General features: G+C 56.2%; 2 protein-coding genes across 2 annotated transcripts; both read left to right on the top strand.

The window, feature by feature from the left end:
• The first annotated feature begins 1,977 nt into the window (after window positions 1–1,977).
• On the top strand, window positions 1,978–8,481 carry LOC111157494 (pyridoxal phosphatase). Its single transcript, XM_022518935.1, has 2 exons — window positions 1,978–2,554; window positions 7,062–8,481. The coding sequence occupies exons 1-2, from the start codon at window positions 1,981–1,983 to the stop codon at window positions 7,376–7,378; spliced, it is 891 nt and encodes a 296-aa protein (XP_022374643.1). The 5' UTR covers window positions 1,978–1,980; the 3' UTR covers window positions 7,379–8,481.
• Window positions 8,482–16,251: 7,770 nt separating this feature from the next.
• On the top strand, window positions 16,252–19,531 carry LOC111157660 (galectin 1). Its single transcript, XM_022519274.1, has 4 exons — window positions 16,252–16,338; window positions 17,612–17,691; window positions 18,907–19,078; window positions 19,332–19,531. Exons 1-4 carry the CDS (start codon window positions 16,330–16,332, stop codon window positions 19,476–19,478), a joined length of 408 nt encoding a protein of 135 aa, XP_022374982.1. The 5' UTR covers window positions 16,252–16,329; the 3' UTR covers window positions 19,479–19,531.
• The last annotated feature ends 1,750 nt before the right edge of the window (window positions 19,532–21,281 follow it).

Genomic DNA, 21,281 nt, shown 5'->3' with positions numbered 1-21,281 from the left:
AACCTTGCACACACAAATGCCCTGTAAACGTTGGCCGCTGTGGATGTCAGTGCCCCCAACTTCCGCTGTTCCCAGAGTGGGGACAGGTAAGGCTCCCTCAAGTTGCAGAGCTGGATCTGTCTGCAGACCACGGTGGCTGCTCGGTGCGGGAACCTGGGCCAGGCCCCCAGCTCAGCCCTATGCCCAAGGAGGTCCTGGGAACAGACATGCAGGAGAGCTGACCGTCAGAATCAAGTATAATGGCACTGGAGCCCACTGACTAACAAGCCAGGTAGGGGCCGACCGGCTAACCCAGACTGTGTGTGGAGGGCACAGGAAGGCTTCATGGAAGAGGTGGTTCAAAGAGTCTTTTAGGGGCGCCTGGGGGGCTCAGCCGTTAAGCGTCTGCCTTCAGCTCAGGTCGTGATCTCAGGGTTCTGGGATGGAGTCCCGCATCATCAGGCTCCCTGCTCGGCGGGAAGCCTGCTTCTCCCTCTCCTACTCTCCCTCCTTGGGTTCCCTCTCTTGCTCTCTTTCTGTCAAATAAGTAAAATATTTAAGGAAAAGGAAAAAAAAAAAAAGTCTTTTAGGAGTTGTCCAGGTGAAAAAGTCAGGGAAGAAGGAAGAACATTCCAAGCTAAGGAAAGCACGTGAGACAGAAGCAAAAGGCCAGGGCATGGGGGAACAGGAATTATTTGAGCCTCAGAGAGGGGGGACAGGGTGGCTTTTCACAGGTCTTTGGAGCTCTGGTTGCTCCTGGAGCCCAGGTTTTCAGCGCCTTCTCAGAGGTTGGCTGACAACTTGGAATTGTGACACAAGCCTCCCCAGATGGGGACCAAGGCAGCCAAGTCGCCCCAATCGCTGTCCTGGGCAACTGGGTCTTCTGTCCCCCTCCATCCCCTCCCATCCCCAGGGTGCTGAGTGACAGGCTGCCTCTAGCAGCTTGGTGACCCAGTGCCTCTCGACCCTGGCCTGGGGTGTTTTAAAAAAAGCCCCAAATATCTCGGCCCCACCCAAAACAAATCAGAATCTCTGGGGTGCAGCTACGCTTTGGTATTTTTTAAAAAATATTTTGTTTATTTATTTGTCAGAGAGAGAGAGAGAGAGAGCACACAAGCAGGGGGAACAGCAGGCAAAGGGAGAAGCAGGCTCCCTGCTCAGCAGGGACCCCCATGCAGGACTCAATTCCAGAACTCTGGAATCATGACCTGAGCTGAAGGCCGACACTTAACCAATTGAACCACCGAGGCGTCCCCACGCTTTGGTATTTTTAAAACGCATTTGTCAAAGTCATCCAGCCGTGCATTTAAGATCTGCGCATCCTACTTGTATGTAAATTATATCTGAAAATACAAGTTCCGCAGGGGGACTCTACCAGCCAGCGCAGAGAACGACTGGTCTAGGCCAGGGACCCTGGCGTTTGAGAAGACATTACGTGCCTCTTTCCTATCATCATACCAACACGCTTCTCTGGACTTTGCACAGAACTGAAGCGTCCAGGGTTCAGAGGACAATGAGATTTGATCCAAAGGCAACAGCTCCCTTAACATCTCTGCTTCCCCCCTAGCAACCAGCTCTCCGAAGCTTCTGATTGGCTGGGGAACGCAAGGGCGGCTAATCGCTCCAGATTTTCTATTCGTAACTCTTTATTGGCCAAGAGGAACGGCAGTCCGTCCTGTAATTGGCCAGTCGGGGTCGAAACTCGGCGGCGACTGGCCTAGCCGAGTTTGGGGACGAGGCGAGGGCTAGGTCTTCATTGGTCCCCTACCTTCTGCGGCGGCCGAGATTTATCCTTTATTCCAGGTTTCGTTAGGTCGAGGCCGCCCTCCTCTCCGAGGTGCTTGCCCCCATTGGCCCGCGGGCCAGGCCGTGACTCCGCCCCCTGGCCCTTCCGGCGCGCCGATTGGCCGCTGCGGGGCACGGGGTGGGCTGCGGGCCGGCGCGCCGTGCCCGCCGAGGGAGAACGGCGCGGAACGGGCGTGCGGGCGGCCAGCCGGCTGCATGGCGCGCTGCGAGCGGCTACGCGGCGCGGCCCTGCGCGACGTGCTGGGCCGGACGCAGGGGGTCCTGTTCGACTGCGACGGGGTGCTGTGGAACGGCGAGCGCGCCGTGCCGGGCGCCCCGGAGCTGCTCGAGCGGCTGGCGCGGGCCGGCAAGGCGACGCTGTTCGTGAGCAACAACAGCCGGCGCGCGCGGCCCGAGCTGGCCCTCCGCTTCGCGCGCCTCGGCTTCGGGGGGCTGCGCGCCGAGCAGGTGTTCAGCTCCGCGCTGTGCGCCGCGCGCTTGCTGCGCCAGCGCCTGCTCGGGCCGCCGGGCACGCCGGGCGCCGTGTTCGTGCTGGGCGGCGAGGGGCTCCGCGCCGAGCTGCGCGCCGCGGGGCTGCGCCTGGCGGGGGACCCCCGCGAGGACCCGGCCGCGGCCCCGCGCGTGCGCGCCGTGCTTGTGGGCTACGACGAGCACTTCACCTTCGCCAAGCTGAGTGAGGCGTGTGCTCACCTGCGTGACCCCGACTGCCTCCTCGTGGCCACCGACCGCGACCCGTGGCACCCGCTCAGCGATGGCAGCCGAACCCCCGGTGAGCGCGGGGCTGGCGGGGAAACCGAGGTGGGGTGGCGACCTGCGCTTTCCCTTCCACGCCTAGGGGAGAGGGGCGAGAAGGAGGTGTCTACAGGTGACAGGTGGGGACCTGGAGAGACGTGAAGGTCGGTCCCACCCTGCAAGAGCCCGGGCGAGCTTTGTCATGGCCACATCTGTTAATTCTTGAAACTGCCACCACTGGAGGGGCAGCAGAAGGGCCCTATGTGGCAGCTGAGAAAACTGAGGCCTGTTGTGGTTCAGGGGGTTGCAGGCGGATACCCAGCCCTTGCCTTCCTGAACCCGTCTCAGGGACCCCTGTCATTTTGTCCCCCTCACCAATCAGGGGTTGAGGCCGGAGGGTTGGAAACAGCCTGAAAGGACTGTGTCCCCCGCCCCGTTGAGCTGTTGGAACACCACTGGCAGCCGCTGATTGTAGGTGGGTGTGTGATGAGCATGGGGAGGTGGATGGAGTTTGACCTGAGTTCCAGTTCCAGCTCCAGGACTCAGTAATCTGAAGTTACATAACCTCGGAGCATCGCTGTCCTGGGTGTAAAATGGGAAGGCTCACCATGCCAGTTTCCTCCCGGGGGAGAGTGATCAGGGTGACTGCCAGGTACATAGTAGGTGTGGGTTGTACCCAGACCCCTCTCCTATTATTACAGAGTTTCGTGAAGTACCTTGCAGTTTGTTCTTAGTTCCAAATTACTCCGGAAGTGTCCCATTTCTCGGTTAAAGAAACTGAAGCCAAGAGAGGGGAATTGAGCTGCCCAAAAACAGGAGGACCTGTTTGGCTCTTGTGGCCGCCGCACCCCCATCCGAGGCACTCTTTACTGCTGTCATCTGGGTATTCAGGCCTTCAGAGGAGGCAAGAGCAGGTGGAGGCTCCCACATTTTGGAGGGTTTGAGTTAGTCAAGAACGGATGGTAGCAGCAGCTAACTGCCTGGGGTAAGTGTGTGTGGACAAGTCAGTGCCCCAGCCTGTAGGCTGAGGGTGGGGACAATCTCCATCACGCCCTCCTTGCTGGCCCCTGATTTCGACTGTCACTGATACCAAATCCTGGGGGAGCTGGTCTGGTATTGATAGAGGAATAGACCTGGTATTGTGATGGGGTGGCAAGGAGGGCCTAGAGTCAGGCGGATCTGGGAAGGGTTCCTGGAGGAGGTATCCTGCAGGGCAGGGCAGTAGGGGATGAAATGTGGAGCCGGGCGTGGGCCATGGCAAAACCGATTCCAGGCCGAGAATCTATAATTCTAGGCTAGTTCTGTCCTCGATTTGTTGTAGACCTACTTGCTGCATATTCCGGTCTCTCCAGAAATCCAAGCTGAGGGCTCTGGTCAGGGCTTTCTGCTGTCGCAGCTGCTGCCTGTCCTGGGCCCTGCTGTGAAAAGCGAGTTTCACCCTGAAGGCTTCAAAGTTCGGGTTAAGACTGTGGGTTAAGGGGCGCCTGGGTGGCTCGGTGGTTGAATCCTCTGCCTTCAGCTCGGGTCGTGGTCTCAGGGTCCTGGGATCGAGCCCCGCGTCGGGCTCTCTGCTCGGCAGGGAGCCTGCTTCCCCTCCTCTCTCTGCCTGCCTCTCTGCCTACTTGTGATCTCTGTCTGTCAAATGGGTAAGTGGAATCTTTAAAAAAAAAAAAAAAAAAAAAAAAAGACTGTGGGTTAAGAGGCTCTCCACTCAGGAAAGGTGGTTGGAGGAGCTGGGGACCGGCCAGGCCCTGCCCATATGCCTCCGCCTCTTTCATCTCGGTCCCCACCTGCTGTGTCGCACAGGCCCTGTTGATCTTTCCCACGACCTAGAGGGGGTGGTAGAAGCTTAGCTATAAACGCGGATGTCCTGTTTGTACATAGCTGAGTGATGTGGCTTTGAAACAGTGGTATAAAAATATTAATAAAGGCCCCGATATGCATAAAATCTGAAAGAATGCAAGTCTCTCACCCTGATGCCTCCATCCCCTTCCCCTGTGGGTCTCCTAAATTGTGTGTTTACCCTCTTGCCGCATGGCAGCCACTTGAACTGGCAAATAGAAGTGCCTGCTGTCTTAGAAAGATGTCACCACCAAAACGTGTCGGCCTTGGATTACAGGATGTTGTTGTTGTTGTCTAAAGATTATATTTTAGGGGCGCCTGGGTGGCTCAGTGGGTTAAGTCTCTGCCTTCGGCTCGGGTCATGATCTCAGGGTTCTGGGATCGAGCCCTGCATTAGGCTCTCTGCTCAGCGGGGAGCCTGCTTCCCCCGCCTCCTCTGTCTGCCTCTCTGCCTACTTGTGATCTCTCTCTCTCTCTCTGTCAAATAAATAAAGAAAATCTTTAAAAAAAAAAAAAGATTTTATTTTAGAGAGAGCATAAGAGCAGGGAATGGCGCAGAGGGGGAGGGGCAGAAGCAGGGGGAAAGGGAGACCAGACTCTCGGTTGAGCACAGAGCTGGACATGGGGCTTGATCTCACAACCCTGAGATCATGACCTGAGCTGAAACCAAGAGTCAGACGCTTAAGTGAGCCGCGCAGGCGCCCCACATTACAGCATGTTCAGTGAAGTAGCATAACGGTGGTCTGAGGACAGAGCTATGTTCTTAGATGCTCCTGCTAGGACGCTCACTCCCCGAGGGTTGACACCGTGTCCCTCACACTGCTCTATGCCCAGTGCCTAGCAAAGTGCCTGGCGTGTAGTTGGGCCTCAGTAAATATTAGCCGAGCAGATAAAGTGGGACATGGGGGGCGCCCAGGGTGATCAGCTCCATGGTGGTGGGAGAGGGCGTTGCTGACGCAACTGAGACCATTCTGGAGGTGAGAAAAACACTTCGGGGTGACTCACTTGAGCCCTACCCATCCTGAAAGGAATTTCTAACCAACAGGGCAAATGGCTTTTCTTCCCTACCCACTTATCGAGAAAACAAACAAGCAAGCTCTAGGTCAGATGTCAGGCAGAACCTCCCAGCAGAATTGCCCTAGGTCAGCTCGTGACCTAAGTCAGATCGTGACCTGATCTCATGACACTGGGGAATTTCCCCCTCCTCGTGTGGGGGCTGGGCAGGCCGAGGATTCTTGCTATTTGTGCCCGCTCTTCTGTAGCTTTGTAACTTTGACTTAATGCCACGGAATGTCCTTCCCTGTGAAGGGAGACAAGACCCAGAGCATTCGGGAGTCTGCCCCATGTTGTACTGATGAACGTTTGCTAACTGGGGTGGGGGGGAGGGGACTTGATCTATACCATTTCCCAATCCCTGTGGTGATAGCCAGGTTCAAGTCGGCAACATTAAGTCACTGAATGTGGAGTTGGGAAGATCTGTGCACAGCGTTATATAGTATTTCCATCATTATAGATGTAAAGAATCTCCAGAGCATAGATAATGGCAAAATACTTAGGAAGTAATGAGCTTTGAGACTTTATTATCTTTATTTTAAACATAATTAGACCATCAGTTTATATAAGTTGACTTTTCATAGTGGCTTTCACAACGAGCTCACGAAATCCCTGAAAATGAAACATTCGGCGCTCCCAAGCCAGGACAAGCTGGCCCAGTACATGACTGGGTCAGACACACCTGAGCACGTACCCTGTCTCTCCCATTATGAGGCTGTGCGACCCTGGATAAGTTACTTAATGGCACTGAGCGGTCAGCTTTCCCATCTGTAAAATGGGCTTCTGGGAGCAGCCAGCACAGCCCCTGGCGCGTTAGAATGTGCTCAGTAAATTGTGATCATCATCATCATTTGTTCAGGGACATTAATGTGAAGGCTGAAACTTGCGGCACAAGGACGGGCCTGTGGGATGGACACAGTGGACTTATTGTGCAGGGGGCCGCACGGTCCTGGGCTGTGAGTCAGGACTGTCCTTTTCTAAACAGTCTTCCTATTGTTAAACACTTGGGCGCATTCACAGTTTTGCTTATTCTAGCTACTGGGGCCACGGACATTCTCAAGCATGTCGCTTTTTGTCTCCAGCTTGAATTCTCTCCGTGTGATCACTTTCCCAGCCACCGAGGCTGACTGGGGCCGGGGCATGAGCATTCCTGTGCCGTGCCATGTTCTAAAAGGGCTGTGCCCATCTCTGCAGCCAGGAGCCCCCATTCTCACAGCAGCAACTACAGCTCCTGTTTCCCAAGCACTTGCCCCTTCAATTCCCACAGCACCTCTTTGAACGTCCGCCTGACTTGGATCCCCCTGTTCCAAGCAAGGACTGACTAAGCTAAGCCCAGTTACACACCGTATGGCTCATTCAGCCCCTGCAGGGCCATATTAGAGATGGGGAAACTGAGGCACGGAGAGGCACAATGGCTGGCCTAAGAAGGGTGGAGATGATGAGGTCTGAACTCAGGCAATTCGTGCAGGGTCAGTACCTGTACTTAGCGCCATGCTAAGCCTTGGAAGACTTTTGACTCATTTTGGTGCCTCCTCTAACCCCCCATGCCAAGCCGCCTCCCTGGAAGTCCAGCGTCAGAGCCTGGCTGCCCCTCTTCCCCCCCACCCCCGCTGCCACTGGGCACTGACCACGTCTCCATCTCCCTGCAGGCACCGGGAGCCTGGCTGCTGCAGTGGAGACGGCCTCGGGCCGCCAGGCCCTGGTGGTGGGCAAGCCCAGCCCTTACATGTTCGAGTGTATCACCGAGCACTTCAGCGTGGACCCCGCCCGCACGCTTATGGTGGGAGACCGCCTCGAGACCGACATCCTCTTCGGCCACCGCTGTGGCATGACCACCCTGCTCACGCTCACAGGCGTCTCCCGCCTGGAGGAGGCCCAGGCCTACCTGGCGTCCGGCCAGCACGATCTCGTGCCCCATTACTATGTGGAGAGCATCGCGGACTTGATGGAGGGGTTGGAGGACTGAGCCCATGTGACCGGCACTGCAGCCCCATCCCTCCCCGACCCTGATCCTGTAGATGGAGGCAAGAGGCCAAGAGCTGCAGGCTCCTGGGCCCCGTTTTCTGCAGCCTGGTGGGGTTGGGACCCAGGGAAGGTGTTAGGGCCCTCGCATCCCCTCCCCGTGGTGGCTGGGCACTCTGCTGTTCCGGAAGCTGTCTGCCCCATCATCCACCAGTTCGCACTGGCCTGACCCAACCAGGTGGCCTTATTTCCTCCCCTGTGACCTCCCCTCTTGGAAATCTGGGCCTTGATGCTCACTGAAGATTTCCCCCAACCCTGAGCACTTAACCCCCTACGCCCTCCCAGACTGGGGTGAGGGGGGCGGGGTTTGCCTCTAGAGCTGTACCTGCCCCTCCAGCGGCCTTGGGTTCCTGTCGACCAATCAGAGGCCTAGGTAACCAACCTGCGCCCTGAATGGACCAATCAGAAGGCTAAGTGAGAGTGACTCATCGATGCGTCTGTCCTGAAGGGTTTCATTGGGAACCCAAGTGACAATGACCCTTTGATGTTCTGGAGCCCGAGCGGACCAGTCAGAAGGCTAAGTGACAATGCGCCTTTCATGTCCCTGGTCCTGAGTTAGGCCAAGCAGAACACCAGGTAATAATGACTCGTTGGTCTCTTAGATCCTGAAGAGAACCATCCAGAAACGGAGACACCGTGGTCCCTTGACGATCTGGATCTCACTGGACCAGCTATGGGTCCAGGTGTCCGTCTGTAAGGGTCCAAGGGCTGAAGACACCCCTCCGCAAAGGCGGTGATCCTGGGGTCCGCACAGTGGCTCTGTGGGGGTCTGTAATGGAGTGCCCCGCCCTTCCCTGATGATGGTACCGGTCCAGCGTAGACGCTGGCCACGGCTCCAGAGGGCGGGGCTTTCGTGTCCCTCCCTGTGCCATCTGTGTTTGCTGTGCCATCTGCCCCTAATGCCCACCCCCCTATTTATTTATTTATTTGTTTGTTTGTTTATTATCGTGTGCCAGTGATGGTGGGAGTGGGGGCTGGGCCTTCCCACCGCTTCCACCCCTGTTGTAACCCGTCCTCCCGTACTTAATAAAGTGCGAGCGGAATGTCTGTGTGGGCTCCCGTGTGTGTGTGTGTGGGCAGCACTGCGGGAGGAGGACCCCCTGCCCATGGCCGGTCTGCACAGACCTGGCCCAGTGCTTCTTTCCCCTGCGGGAAATGACCCACCGCAGGCCCAGAGCATTTTCTGTGTGTAGTACTTACTGCCCTAACCCCACGGCGCTCTGGGCCTCGCGGGGGCTTTAGATACCAATGTGTATCAGGCCTTCAGAAGACAACGAGCTTGTCTTATTCGGCTCATTTTACCACTTGGGGAAGGAGGATTAGAAATGGCGGTGTTAGGGGGCGCCTGGGAGGCTCAGTCAGTTAAGGGGTCCATGATTTAGGCTCCAGTCTTGATCTCAGGGTCCTGAGTTCAAGCCCTGCTACTTAAAAATGATGAGGATACTCTAGGAATGTGGGGTTAACTTACACAGTGGCACACATCTAGATAGCATGATCTCCCGAGGCAGGATTTGAACTGGAGTCGGCTGGTCCATGAGGGCGCAGCTCCCACTCTGCCTAGACTGACAGGGAATGATTCTGGAAATGTTTCCCTCACTTTTAAAGAAGTCTCTGGATGGAGGAAGGAAGCATTCTTCTGGGCTTTGGGTGTGGAAGCTGTTGCAGCCATTCTGTGATCATGAGGCCAACCCCACATACTTCTCCCCTCACGCCTCTGCTTCAGGTGGCAGAGCAGGAAGATGGGAAGAGCATGGTGGGGACCAAAACTTCTTTTTATTCTTTTACAAGATTTTATTTTTAAGGAATCTCTACACCTGATATGGAGCTCCAACTCACAACCCCAAGGGCAAGGGTCGCATGCTCTACCCACCGAGCCAGCCAGCTGCCCTTCCCCAACTTTTAATTCAGAAAACTTCAAACGGGTAGAAAAAGTGCAAGAACAGCACAACACCCATATGCCCTTCCCGCGGATTCCCAGTTAATATTTCAGGGAGCTGAGGACACCAGTCCGCAAAAGGAAACAACTCCTTCCCACTCTACTTCCTGGTTTCAATAGTTTTCCTGGTTTTGCCATCCCCCCATTGACTCGCCTCTTGGTGACCAGAGGCCTTAGAGGGAATTTCTATTGACTGCATACTTTTTTCCTATGGAGGTGGCTTTGAGGCTAGGGGCTGAAATGCAGATTCGTTGAAATCAGCTTGGTCGAGCACCAGTGTCCCGCCCAGCACGCTCTTGATTTCATTTTAGCCACTACGGATAACCATGACTAGGGGATGATCTATGTGGTTCCTTTTCACATTTCCTTACATGTCCGGTACACCGAGTGGGGAGTCGGAGCCATCTCTAAATTCCATTGGTCACTTTTACCATGAGTAACAGTTCAGCACCGATGCCACGCAGCTCCGCGGCCACCCAGGAATCAGAGGTTTCCCTTCCCTGCCCTGCCTTTCTCTTCCCAAACCACATGTTTCCATGAGCCTGGGCGGTTCTAGCAAATCCCACTCTTCTGACACCAACTAAAACGGAAAACTTTCCTCTACCCGCAGAACCCTTCTGCCACCAAAGGTGTGGGTTTTCTGTATCAAGCAAGTCTGTAGTTTTAGGCAGACCCCAGCTGCGCGTCCTAGAATTCAGTTCAACTCTGGCACTAAGTCAAGTTCATGCAGGCCCCCCAGCTTAAGGGTTCAATCCCACAAGACTCCCTGCCTGTCCCCCCTTCAGATACCACCCCTAAGTCCCCAGGCATCACTAGTGCCTCTGACCAACTAGCTATAAATTGGAGATTCCCAAAGCCCCCTTCTCAGATTCAGTTATTTGCTGTTACAGCTCAGGAAACTCAGGGAAACATTTGCGTTTACTGTAATAAACCAGTAACAAACGATATGGAAGGATACAGATGAAGAGCTGAATGCAGAGACGCATCGGGCAAGTTCCAGAAGGGTGCCAAGTGCAGGAATGTCTGTCCCCCTGGAGTTAGGGTGTGTCACCCTCCCAGCATGGACATGGTTCACCAGCCCAGAAGCTCCAAACCCTATAGCTTAGGGAGTTGTTTTTATGGAGACTTCATCACATAGACATGATCAACCATAGCTCAAACTTCAGCCCCTGCTCAGCATCAGAGCCACTGAATTAACAGCTGTGGAGGGGCGCCTGGGTGGCTCAGTGGGTTAAAGCCTCTGCCTTCAGCTCAGGTCATGATCCCAGGGTCCTGGGATTGAGCTCCGAATCAGGTTCCCCCGCATTGGGCTCTCTTCTCAGCAGGGTGCCTGCTTCTTCCTCTCTCTCTCTGTCTGCTTCTCTGCCTACTTGTGATCTCTGTCTGTCAAATAAACAGTCGTGGAAACCTCCTCCTTCCAGATTTGTTCATTTTAAAGCAATTTCCTTTGCATTCCCTGTGCCCAAGATTCTCCTGATATGCAGGCCTCAGGCACCTTATAGAAAACAGTAAAATGCACCCACTTCCTGGAAAGTTAAATATATGTGGGCTTTTTTGGCTATACAGTTTCAAAGTATTTTTCGATGTTTATTTTTTATTTTATTTATTTATTTTTTAAAGTAGGCTCCACACCGAGCGAGGAGCCCAACACAGGGCTTGAACTCATAATCCTGATATTGAGACCTGAGCTGAGCTCGAGAGCCGCTTGCTTAACCAACTGAGCCACCAGGCGCCCCTATATGTTTGTTTTAAACATTATGTGACTTGGGGGATCTAAAGTAGGCGTGCCCAACCTCTAGGAAGACTTGGACACACTTTGGAAATAAGAAAATTCAACCCTGGAGAACCGGTCTCAAATGTTTCCACTTTTAGGATGAGCAGGGTTTAAGTCTGAGCACCATAAATGCTGATTGGCTTCAGTTTTGCAGTTTTGGCCTTTTGAAACCAATATATTTTTTTTTCTTCAGGTCTCAAATATTTTATAAGCTCTCAAAAAGCTCTCAGCTTCCTGTGAGTCTATAATTATGTGAAAAGAAAAAAATTACACGACTCCTGTCAGAGCCCTAGTGGGCTGATGAATGGCAGGATCCCACCCAGACCCCGTATGAGAGAAGGAGTGGCTCCCCAAAGATGAATGAGGGTCTGTAATCAGAAGAGGGACAGACAGCAGGTGGGAAGGCAAAAGAACGCCACTGTGTTTGGGGAGATGGCTGTCTGGGCACCTAGAACAGCACAGCAAAGGCCGGGAGGTAAAAATGGACACTCAAGGTAAGTGGGGGTTGGAAGAGCCCCTGAGGTTGGGGGCCATCTCCGCCCCCCCTCTGCCCCAGTTCTTTCTACACTTCATGGAGCAAGTGGGAAAAAAAAATTTTTTTTTGAGGTCCAGATATCCCAGGACCACAGTGTTCTTCTTTCCTTGGCTCAGGAGATGGGAAGCAGGTCAGCCCTGGCTCCCTGTGTGACCTTGGCCAAGTGGCCAGCCTCTTAGGGTGGTTTCTGCATCATTAAATGAGGGAGCGGGTCAGGTGCAGAATCTCTGGGGTCCCTTCCCGCTCTGACTTGTAGGACTCTGGAGCTGGCTCTGATCACCCCCACCATCCCTGGCTGGGCCAGCCAGGTTGGCTGAGGGGTGTGGATGGTGTTTCCGTGGGCCTGGCAGCCCTGCCACTGCCCACTGGAGGAGGAGGCACAGCCTTCCCATGGGCAGGGCAGGCAGGAGTGGGCAGGCTGGGAAGGGCCATGCTGGCCTGGATCCCCTGTCCACGGGTACGGAGCTCGAGTCTCACCACAGCGGCCAAAGTCCAGCCTGTAGGATGGAGGAATTCCAGAGAGTTCTCTGCCTCCACTGCAGGGCAACGAGGGAGGAGGAGAGTCCCAGGACGCGGGGCCCTTGGCCTTGGGAGAGCAGAAGAGAGGACAAATGCTGAGCACCCCCCCCCACATCACCTCTGTAATCCAACCATTAGTGAATGGTAATATTCCCACTTTCCGGGCCTGGAAACAGGTTCAAAGAGTTCAAGGACCTTGGCCACCGTCACAGCCAGGCAGCCCCCAAATTAGGACTTGCCTTCCCTTCTGATTCATTTCAGGTTCATTTCAGGGCCCAGAGCAGCTTCTCTGTGTGGTCCATTCCAGTTGACAGGCACGAGGCCTAGGGTGGTGGTGGCAGGGGGAGGCGTAGATGGAAAGAGGTAATGTTTGAAAGCAAGGAGATAAGGTGCCCATTTATCCGCACAGGGCCTGGCAGATTAAGTGGGTGCCACCTCTAAGAGGCCCTGAAGACTGGGTGGGGGTGGGGTGCACAGGGGGCCCCCTGTCACCCAGGAAAACCATGGTCCCTGTTACAGGAGACACAGGAAGCTGGGGAGACTTGCTGCCCCAAAGTAGGCAGGAGGGGACTGTCGGGGATGAGGTAGCAAGGGGTGAGAGGGAGACCTCCCAGCAGTGTGGACCCCAGGAAGGTAACCTCAGCCTAAGAGAAGAGATAAGAGGGAAACCAAAACCTTCTGAGACTGTGGGGAAAAAAAAAATCACTATTTAGTTCAACAGCCATGAATTCCACCCTGGACTAGCTTTGTGCAGGGAACAGGGTTTCACCTCCCCCAGTTTCCAGAGAGGGAGGCCACCTTGGGAACGGCGTGGCAGGGCTAGGACCCGAATCCAACTCTTGGGACTCCCCAAGGGGCCTTTCCGGAGGCCTATTCATGCCACGGCACCCCTCTACCTGCCCGGAGCCAGCCGAAACTGCCCATCGTCCAGCAGCACGCACTTCCTGACACTGGGCCCATCCTCCAGGTTGGGGGAAGCATGGGAGCAGCTCCCGAGGCCCTGAGAGCTCACAACTGGACCTAGACCAGAGCAGCCTGCCAGCCCCACACTACCTCCACTCCTCGCTCCTCGGTCAGAACTCCCCAGATGCCCGCATTCCCTGATTCAGGCAGAGAGTGCCTGTGGTACTTGGAGGGGAAACACAGAGGAAAAGCAGCCAAGCAGCTCGGCTCCATGCACCCCTCCCTGTGCTGAGGTTGAGGGGAGGCCGCAGAGGAAAAAATGAAAGAGCTGGGCTTGGTTTCTGAGGCTTGGTCTTGGAGGAGGGATGAGAGCCTGCCTCAAGGCCCAGGGCACTTCCCACCACTCCTCCTGTGCCAGGGTGAGGATTAGTCATCTGTAGGGGGGTGGGGGGCAGGGGAGAGGACAGTGGAGGACCTGGCTTCCAGATGTGAGTCCCTCCTGGTCCACATCTTCCTCCCTCTTCAGTGCTGGCAGTTTCGGAAGGGAGACGGCAATGTGCAGAAGGAGGTCCCGGTGTCAAGTCTCCTAATAAGCGCCCCACCTTGCCCAGTGCTCCCCACACCCCTCTCTCCTAGTCCCTGGCTATGAGGTGAGCACCCCTCTAACCCACCCACCCTCAATTCTGTTGCTCCAGTGATCTTCCCCGCAGCCCATGTTTGCTCTCGGTACTTACCTTCCCTACAACCTTCCATGGCTGCCGCTTCCTGACGGCGCACGGGAGAAGAATGAGGCATGAACAAGTCAGGTACAAGAGAGAGGAGAGGCACCTGGGTAGCTCAGTGGGTTAAAGCCTCTGCCTTCGGCTCAGGTCATGGTCCTGGGGTCCTGGGATCGAGCCCCGCATCGGGCTCTCTGCTCGGCGGGGAGCCTGCTTCCCCCTCCTCTCTCTGCCTGCCTCTCTGCCTACTTGTGATCTCTCTGTCTGTCAAATAAATAAATAAATAAATCTGAAAAAAGAAAAAGAGAGAGGGAGCAGGGGGCGACAGGAGAAAAGACTGTCGCCTGGAACAACCCCTCAGTCCCGTATTTATTAGACATAGACAGCTCCCACAAAGGAGCCGAAGAAGGCTGTACATTAATCATCTGCCTCGTAGATAAACAAGAAGGAAGGCAAAATACATCTGGCCAGGCAGTATAAAGTTTACATTTGAGCAGCACATTCAGAGGGAGCATCTGATTAGCCACAGGGGCTCTAACGGAAAAATGAAGCAGGCGGTGTTCCGCCGTGAGCAGGTCGGGCATCCCCAGCCGCTCGGCCTCAAGGATGGATATTGTCCTCTCCCCCAAAGGCCTGTTGCCTGTCCATGGTTTTCTTAAGGCCATATCTAAACATGCTCGTAACTAGTATAATTTCCCATGGGTCATATTTTAAGTAATACATTATTCTGAGGGACAGTGACACATGGCTCCCCAGCACCCTCCGTTAAAATAATGGCCCAGTACCTGGAATGAGGCCCTTCCTGATCCAGATGCTGTCGGCCTCCCATCTCATGCCCCGACTTCCCCAGCATACCCAAAACTCCAGCCGTGCCCAGATGCTCCCTGTTCCCCGGACGTGTGCTTTCTCAAGTCTGAGCCTTTGCTCATGCTGGAATGCCAGCCCTCCTTCTTCACCCATCCTTCAAAACCCACCTCTGGAGCACCTGGGTGGCTCAGTTGGTTGAGTGTCTGACTTCAGCTCTGGTCATGTTCCCAGGGTCCTGGGACAGAGCCCCATGTGGGGTTCCCTGCTCAGCAGGGAGTCTGCTTCTGCCTCTCCCTCTGCCCCGCCCCCACTCAGCCCCCCTCACCCTGTAAATAAATAAAAACTTAAAAAACAAACAAACAAACAAAAACACAAAGGCCCCCAGTCTGGACAGTCTCCCTTGCACCACGGGGCTTGCTCATGACTTGCCTTAGAACCAGCATCATGCTACGCAGTCAACCAGGTCATGCCCCACCAGTGGGCCACCTAAGAGTGGGGACCAGGTGGGTTCCTCTTTGAATCCTTACAGGCTAGCTCAGGGCAGGCACCTTCTAGAGGCCGAGTAAAATATCTGCTAAATGAACAGAGAAGGGAGGGGCACCTGGGTAGCTCAGTAGGTTAAAGCCTCTGCCTTCAGCTCAGGTCATGGTCCCGGGGTCCTGGGATTGAGCCCCGCATCCGGCTCTCTGCTCGGAGGGGAGCCTGCTTCCCCCTCTCTCTCTGCCTGCCTCTCTGCCTACTTGTGATCTCTCTCTCTGTCAAATAAATAAATAAAAAATCTTAAAAAAAAAAAAAAAAAGAACAAAGAAGGGAAAGACCGGGCCTAACCTTGGAGAGAGAGATGTGAAGAAGAGTGGAAGGGAAGGGGGCAAGAGCCAGAACCCCAACCCCTCCTGGCCTGGCCCACCCCGAGGCCCCCTCTCAGGCCTGACTCAGGCCTAACGCTGTCAGGCAGGAGCCCTTGGAGGCTCCGCAGCAGGCCCCTCAGGAGGGCTGAGGCATGAAGCCTGAGGCCTGGCACCCGGCCCAGGTTTTCTTTAGCGCTAAATGAGGAGCGCCAGCAGCAGCCACAATCCCAGCTTCCGGGGAGGCCCTGGTGGGGCCAGGGCCTTGTGGTTCAAGGTCCCAGGCCCTCTGCAGAGGCCTGCAGTGCAGGCCACGCCCTGGTCCCTGCAGGGAGCAGCCAGATGAACCCTAGTTCTAATCCTCTGAGGGACCCTGGATCCCCTCAGCCATCTTCTCTGGGTAGCCCCTGAGCTCGGCCTGCTGGACCTAGGCCCCCTTCCCGCCAACTCTTGTGCCTAACTCATCCTCAAACTATTTTCCACTGGCTCCCCCCACCCCCAATCCCTGCCACAGCACAATTTTTTTGGTGGGGGTGGGGAGGGATGAAGGGGAATGGAAGGTGGAGCCTGGACCCTGGGGGAGTGGTTAAGGAAGACGCGGGGGGAGCGGGGGGGGGGTTGCCACTCTGATTGGTCACCTCTGCTCCAGAAAGTCTTCAAAATTCCATTGACCCCGCCTCCAGTGGGCCCCCATCCCTGTCCTGCCTTACAATTGGCTGGGCTTCTAGGGGGCGGAACTTACCGGAGCCCGGTCCCGTTAAAAGGGTGGGAGCGGCCCTGGATCCCATCCCTCCGGTTGAGTCTTGACACAGCTGGTGCGGCAGGCATTCCGCGGGAACATCCTCTGGTCCTCAGTCATGGCTTGTGTGAGTATGGGGAGCCCGTCCCAATGCCCAGGGATGGTGTGGGGGCAGACAGCTGGGGGAGAGTGGGGGTAGATGAAGATCTGGGTTTTAGTCCCTGGGGTGTGGCTTTGACCAAGTACCTTCTTTTTGCTGTGCCTCAGTGGCCGCGTCTGTAAAATGGGGGTGGGCGCCATGGCCCCTAAAGGCCCTTTCTGGCTTAAGAATTATCTGAGTTCCTCCAGGGTCTGACAGCACAGTTATTTCCGCCAAGGTTTGACAGTCTGCAGCACTCCATACCGGGAGAGAGAAGGGTGTGGTAAACTGGTGGGGTGTTGACTTTGATGACACCCAGCCTGCTGTCCCTTCCCCCCTCCTTCACCCCAGAGAGCCTCCTGTCCCTTCCCCCCCTGCAGCTGTCCCCAGTCACTGGGCCAGGGCAGAGTCATCCTCTGCTCTAGAGAGCTCTGAAAAGTCGCCAAGATTTGAGACCGGCTGCCTGAGAGGGCGCCTGCTTGGGTTAGTGGGTAGAGGGTGGTTCTGTGCAGGGTAGTCAGGTGGGGGCTGGGTAATTCCCATCCCCCTCCACACACACATTCCCCATGCCTGCAGATGGGGTGCTAAGGGGAAGAGAAGGATGCTAGAATCTTCTGCAGGCCCCGAGGAAAGGGGTTCAAGTTTCTGGCAGAAGGAACCACTCACACCAGTTATGCCTGTGCGGTCAATCTTGCTATTGCTGAGCTGGTCAGGCTACTGAGTCTGGCCCTTGGCCACTCACTCTTCCTTTTGCACAGGAGCCTGGCTGCGCCCCTTAGGGGTCTCCTCTCCAGTTCTTGCGCCTCTCTGTAGGGAGGGGCTTGAAGGGGATGGTGGGAGATCTCCCAGCCCCGGGTTGCCTCCTCTCCAGCAGAGGGGCCGACCCAGGTGCCTTTCTTTGCCACCTAGTCGCAGTGTCACTCACTCTGAGTCCGATTCTCTCCATCCAACAATTAAATGAAGGGATGGAACATATCATCTCACCTCCCAAGCCGCTCTGAATCTAAAATCCCCAAGCTGAATGGCAAAAACTTCTGTATCTTGCCTTCCACAACCTCGGTAGTGGTAACAGACAGGAAATGGACCCGGTTGGGAGCAGGGACTTATCCGGGACCACACGGAGAAAGAGAGTCTAGAACTTGCTCCAGATTCCCCAGGCTTCCCGCGGGCGGGGCCTGAGGATCCAGGGCGGGCACGTCCCCGCCCCTCCCCCTCCCGCACTGTGTCCTCTAACCCCGCTGGGTGGGTCTCCTCGTTGCAGGGTCTGATCGCCAGCAACCTGAATCTCAAACCTGGGCAGTGCCTCAGAGTTCAGGGCGAGGTGGCCCCCGAAGCCAAGAGGTGAGAGGGTGAAGGTTGGGGTGGCAGGCCGCAGGGGCCCGGGCTGCGGAGCCGGGCGCAGCCGGGCGGAGCGGGCCTCGCTCTTGGAGGGGCGTGGAGTCCCCCGTCAGACTGCCCAGTCCAGGCCACCAGCTGGGGGACTCACTGAGCCGGGAGACTCTGGTTCTGGCCCTGCCGCCTCCTGGCTGTGTGACAGAGGCCCCGCCCCTCCCTCCCGCGGCGAGGGGGTTAACGGCAGCCGCGTCCTCTGGGTGAGTCACTTCCTCCGCGCGGGGTCTGGATGCCCCCGCTACAGTCGCCCCCATTCCTCCCCGCTGGAGCCTCCTAAGCTAAACCAGCTGCGGCCTCGGCCTCTACCTTGCCTGCCCCGCCCCCACTGGGGGGCGGGAGCCAAGGGAGCCGAGGTGGGCGGGAGCCTGGGAGAGGGGAATGGGGGCGCCGCTCCCCTGCTGGTCCTCGGAGGTCCTCTCCTTTTGGCCCCACCCTCTTCACTCACTCAAACTTTCACTCCTCCGGCCCTTCTTCCAAGCTGCCTAGTCTCTCCGCAGCCATGTGACCTTGGGCCAGTCAACCCACCGCACTGCACTGCGCTCCAATCAGCTGTCAGTTCCCCGCTTGGGGAGGTGGTTGTGTGGAGAAAGTGAGATGCTGGGTCCCTCAGTGACCGTGACGCTGACCAGCTGATCTTAGAAAGAGCCGCACACGTCGTGTGCTTTATGCTTTTCATGCCTACCAAACCCCCCGAGGGACGTACCGCTCTTCTCTCCACTTAGCAAATGCGTTTTGGATGATGATGATGGGTTTGCTAGCCTCGCCGCTGTTGAGCACCTACCGCGTGCCGTCCTGCTGGGCACCAGGAGCACAGAGATACACAAGGCAGACAGGACATGTGCCCTCCCAGAGGTCACTGTGCGGAGGAAGTCTGTCGGTTCGTGACCAGAGGGACACAAAGTCACGTCTGTGAGAGTCTGGGCTTGGCCATCAGCACAGCCAGATCCTTAGGGATCCCTCCTGGGCAGCCCCCATGGGGCAGATGAGGAGACTGAGGCCCAGAGAAGGGCAGGGACTTGCCCAAGGTCACACAGCCAGGAGGCGGCAGGGTCAGAACTAGAACCTCCCCGCTCAGTGAGTCCCCCAGCTGGTGGGCTGGACTGGGCAGTCTGGGGGGGGACTGCAGTCAGCTGCGAAGGTCTCAGTGCCCCCTGCTCCCCGCAGCTTCGCCCTGAACCTGGGCAAAGATGGCGACAACCTGTGCCTGCACTTCAACCCCCGCTTCGAAGCGCATGGGGACGTCAACACCATTGTGTGTAACAGCAGAAGCGAAGGGTCCTGGGGCGAGGAGCTTCGAGAGTCTAACTTCCCCTTCCTGCCTGGGAGCCCCATGGAGGTGGGCTGGGGCCTGGGGCTGGGGGCGAGGGGTGGCTGGCAGAGCGGACCTTAGCAGCTACAGACCTAGGTCCCACCCTGCCCTCCCTCCCATCCCCTGTCCCCTCTCCCCTCCCCTGCTGTGATCAGGCCGGTGAGCATGAGCCCCTCTCCCAGGGAGCCTGTGTCCTGGGACCCGCAGGCCAGCTGTGACCGCAGAGCCCAGGCTCCGGATTCAGGGCCCCTGCCACTCCCTGCCCCTCTCCGTCCTCCAGGTGTGCGTCTCCTTTGACGATGCCGACCTGACCATCAAGCTGCCGGATGGATACTCCTTCAAGTTCCCCAACCGCCTCAACCTGGAGGCCATCGAGTACCTGGCGGCTGATGGGGACATGAAGATTAAGTGTCTGGCCTTTGACTAAGGGCAGCCGGGACGTGGCCCCTAATAAAGGCAGCTGCCTCTCTTCCCTCTGGACCAGCCTCCTGTGTGTGTGTTGGGGGGGGAGGGGCGGAGGTGGAAGGGGAGGTTGCCACCGACTCCCCCAGGCTCCCCCTCCCTTCCCTTCCATTTGCTTCCTCAGCGCACACTGCCTAAGTGCCAGGGCCACACAGGGAACTCAGTGCGTGGGAGGGAGCTAGGGACTGATGAAAGAAACCCAGTCACAGCCCTCCCGATGGCTCCCAACCCAGGGAGCCCCAGCACACACTAGGTACTCAGAAGAGGAGAAATCAACGAAACCAGGGCGAAAGAGGCAAGGAGGGACTGATGGGTGCCGTGGTAGCTGGCGGCAGAGAGGGAGGTGGAGGGAAGAATCATGGGCTCCTCAATGGCTTTCAGGAGCTAGAAAGAGATGGGTTCAGAGCTGTGTGGCCTGGTGCGTGTTAACTGACCTCTCTGAGCCTTTGGTTTATGTACCTATACAAGGCAGGGGTGAGAGCACGTAGCCTATCAGAAGGCTGTCGGAGAAGATTACATGAGATCTGAGAAGCAATTCAAGTTCAATGCCCGGCACAGGGCAAATGCCCGATGGACGTTGGCTTCCTGTCCCTGCTGCACTAGCACATGAGATGTTATCGATGTGGTTTCGGAATATAAGCGAGGTTGGGTGGGGTGGGGCACGGAGTTGGCCGCCAAGAAAGAATTCTAGAGATGTATTTGGTGTGCTTTTTGGTGTGAAAAGCATGGTCCCGTGAGCAGAAAGAGATGCCCTGGGGTTGTGAGGAGTGGCCCATGATATCCTTTCAAGTTGGGAGGGGGTTAAAGTCTTAGTCATAAGACCCTTCAGATGTATATCAGTGGGCCATATGCTTGGGGATGATTGTCAACATGTATCTTGGGGGGGTTAGAGATAAAAGGAAGTTTCCAAAGGAATTTTTATATGTTAAAGTAGACTTACAGGATGCTGGGGGTGGGATGTGTGTCAGAGGTCAGGCTAGGTTTGCCTTTTGCCCTTAGCAAAGTTCTAACATTGAGGCAGTTGAGTCCCTGGAGGAATGCCTATTTCAAGGACTTGTCAATGGGCTATAGTTAGTAAGGAATTTGTTTTTAAAGATTTTATTTATTTATTTGACAGAGATCACAAGTAGGCAGAGGCGGGGGGGGGGGGGGGGAGGGCCCCCGGGGGGGCAGAGAGCCCGATGATGCGGGGCTCAATCCCAGGACCCTGGGACCATGACCTGAGCCAAAGGCAGAAGCTTTAACCCACTGAGCCACCCAGGCGCCCCGGTAGTAAGGAAATTTAATAATTTTTCTTCTGCCTTTGTTCCCACATCAAAGAGGACCTACAAGATAACGCTAAAGAGGCCTTGCCACGGTCAAGTTAAGGTTGTTTACCCCTCTACAAAGGTATTAACATTAAGATAGTTGGGAGCTTTCCGGAGGAATGTCACACGAGTCCCACCCAGGAGTGGGAGTTGGGGGGGAAGGTTTAGAGTGTCAGCTTGTGTGTCTTCAGCCAGGCTTCTTCTCCCTCATCATGATCAGCCCAGTTTGAAGGGAAGGAAAACCGCTCTGCAGGATGGCATGACTCCCTGGTCTGCACCAGCCCCGCTGAGAGCTGTGAGGCGGCCCAGACAGCCCAGCCTTGTGGTTCCAGGCCACGTGCCACCACGCTGGAGCCCAAGGGCAACCAGGTCTGAAAGCTGCTGGTTCTGTGACCCTGGGCAGAACCCTCATCCCGACACTGGGGAGAAGGGCTCAGGCAATGATGCTGGCTCATTCCCCC

Source organism: Enhydra lutris, unplaced genomic scaffold (assembly GCF_002288905.1).
Source record: "Enhydra lutris kenyoni isolate GAN:26980312 unplaced genomic scaffold, ASM228890v2 scaffoldscaffold55, whole genome shotgun sequence".
Taxonomy (NCBI): Eukaryota; Metazoa; Chordata; class Mammalia; order Carnivora; family Mustelidae; genus Enhydra; species Enhydra lutris.
This window is presented reverse-complemented; position numbering and strand designations above follow the sequence as displayed.

What these genes read in the sequence shown, in the direction of transcription:
- LOC111157660 (XM_022519274.1), top strand. An exon ending in GTGGCCCCCGAAGCCAAGAG is followed by an intron (nt 17,692 to 18,906) that starts GTGAGAGGGTGA and finishes TGCTCCCCGCAG; the next exon opens with CTTCGCCCTGAACCTGGGCA. An exon ending in TGCCTGGGAGCCCCATGGAG is followed by an intron (nt 19,079 to 19,331) that starts GTGGGCTGGGGC and finishes TCCGTCCTCCAG; the next exon opens with GTGTGCGTCTCCTTTGACGA.
- LOC111157494 (XM_022518935.1), top strand. Translation starts at nt 1,981, where the DNA reads ATGGCGCGCTGCGAGCGGCTACGCGGCGCGGCCCTGCGCGACGTGCTG. An exon ending in CGATGGCAGCCGAACCCCCG is followed by an intron (nt 2,555 to 7,061) that starts GTGAGCGCGGGG and finishes ATCTCCCTGCAG; the next exon opens with GCACCGGGAGCCTGGCTGCT.